General features: G+C 45.3%; 1 protein-coding gene across 1 annotated transcript in view; it reads right to left on the reverse strand.

Annotated features, from left to right (window-relative positions):
- Positions 1-1,679, reverse strand: part of LOC101854574 — a gene marked incomplete at its 5' end in the record, with an annotated part of 11,883 nt that overhangs the window by 2,205 nt on the left and 7,999 nt on the right. Inside the window, 2 exon segments of the mRNA XM_005098679.3 lie at positions 105-306; positions 969-1,141. Of these exon segments, the coding sequence (XP_005098736.1) occupies positions 105-306; positions 969-1,141 (375 nt within the window).

Here is a 1,679-nt window from a genome sequence, read left to right on the forward strand (position 1 = left end):
CACACACACACACTCACTCACTCACATAATTATACACTCCCAGGAGACACACAAACACAAACAATCACACACATACACAATAAATATATTCACACAGGTCTGACCTTCTGTTCATACGTCTTATCCCCCGTCGGCTTGAGCTCTTTCTCCACCCTCCTCATCTGTCTTTCCGTGGTCTTCCTCTCATTCTCCAACCTCTCCATGTCCCGTTCAACATTCTCCAGCTTCGTAAGAAAATTCCCAGACTCCCGTGGACTCATCCCCTCTTTCTGCTGCCGTTCTTCTTTCAGGCGGTCTCGTTCATCTCTGTGACCAGTCAAGATATTTTAAACTTTAAGATGAAATAAACTGGTTGAAATGAAAAAATATATTCAAACAAGCGCCTTCATCAATTAAGTTTGTATTCGTAGCTTCTTATTGTAACGATTAGAATTGAGATCAAACTCAGGGGATAACGTCATGGTACAGGGATTTTGTCCAAGACGACCAGTCATTGTCGAGGAGAAAAAGGTTCGTCTAAGACAGCTGTCATTGTTACAAAGAAAAAATAAATGCGAGGAGAAAGTCTCGAAGAGGTCGCTAGTACCTTAGACAGTAATGTTTAATGAAATGGTATCAGCATTATTAAGTTATTTAAGAGGCAAGGCCTACGAGTTGAACGTTCATCTCCGAAAGGACAGAGCCAATAATAGTAGATCATTAATTGTCTAAAGTGCCTTTTTAAGTGACACAACGTCGGACCGAGCTGAGGTTGGAAGCCCTGAAACCACAACTACGTGCCCGGTAGCAAAACCAGAAGGCTACCGACGCTGGACAGGTAGTTATGAGAGATTAGAAATACATATACCCTAAAATTAAAAAGGAAGAAAAAAGAAGAAAAAAATAGTAGAGGGCCGAGGAACACCTCCTAACAATCCAAAATCAGCAACGGATGCGAGCTAGGGTGCCTTGCACCGCACTTCACTCACTGTTTCGCGGCAAGTTTGCCCTGCACCACCGACTTCTTGTAGCTGAGCTCTCCGTGTCGCAGTCTGAGCATGTCCCTGTCACGTTTGTGTTGGCTGTAGCTGCGCCCAGCTCGGGACTGGCCCTTCTGTAGCCGTAACATGTCGGACGTGTTCACCGCCATCTTGGATTTGATCTGTGAAAATGGAAACATTTTGGTATAGGTTTTTTTAGTTTTAGTAAGTGTTTCACGGCACTTGCAACACAATGAGGTCATATAAGTGCCGAAGATTAGAGGTGTTATAAGAGAGTAACACACACACAAAAGAAGGAGGAGGGATAAGGACGATAGCTGATGTTTAATAGGAAAGAAGAAGCAAACCACACCAGTGCACCCGCCAACCACCCACTGGTATAGGTTTAACGGCCCTATCAACACTATTGGGTTATTTAAGAGGCGAGGCCTACGAGTTAAGCGTCCATCCAGCTTCGAAATGACCGAGCCAAAAGGGACATTTTTGTCAAGGGTCTTTCCCCAAGGACACAGCGTCGGATTGAGCTGAGGCTCGAACCCCCGAACCTGCAATCTCACGTTTACGGATCTGGTATCCTAACCACTAGGCCACCGACGCCACAGCTTTGATCTGTGGGAGAAGGGCGGGATTGATTGAAAGAGAGAGAGAAAGGGAAAGAGGGGAAGAGAGAGAGAAAGGGAAAGAGGGGAAGAGAGAGAG

This window comes from Aplysia californica, unplaced genomic scaffold, assembly GCF_000002075.1.
Source record: "Aplysia californica isolate F4 #8 unplaced genomic scaffold, AplCal3.0 scaffold00190, whole genome shotgun sequence".
In the NCBI taxonomy this organism is placed as follows: domain Eukaryota; kingdom Metazoa; phylum Mollusca; class Gastropoda; order Aplysiida; family Aplysiidae; genus Aplysia; species Aplysia californica.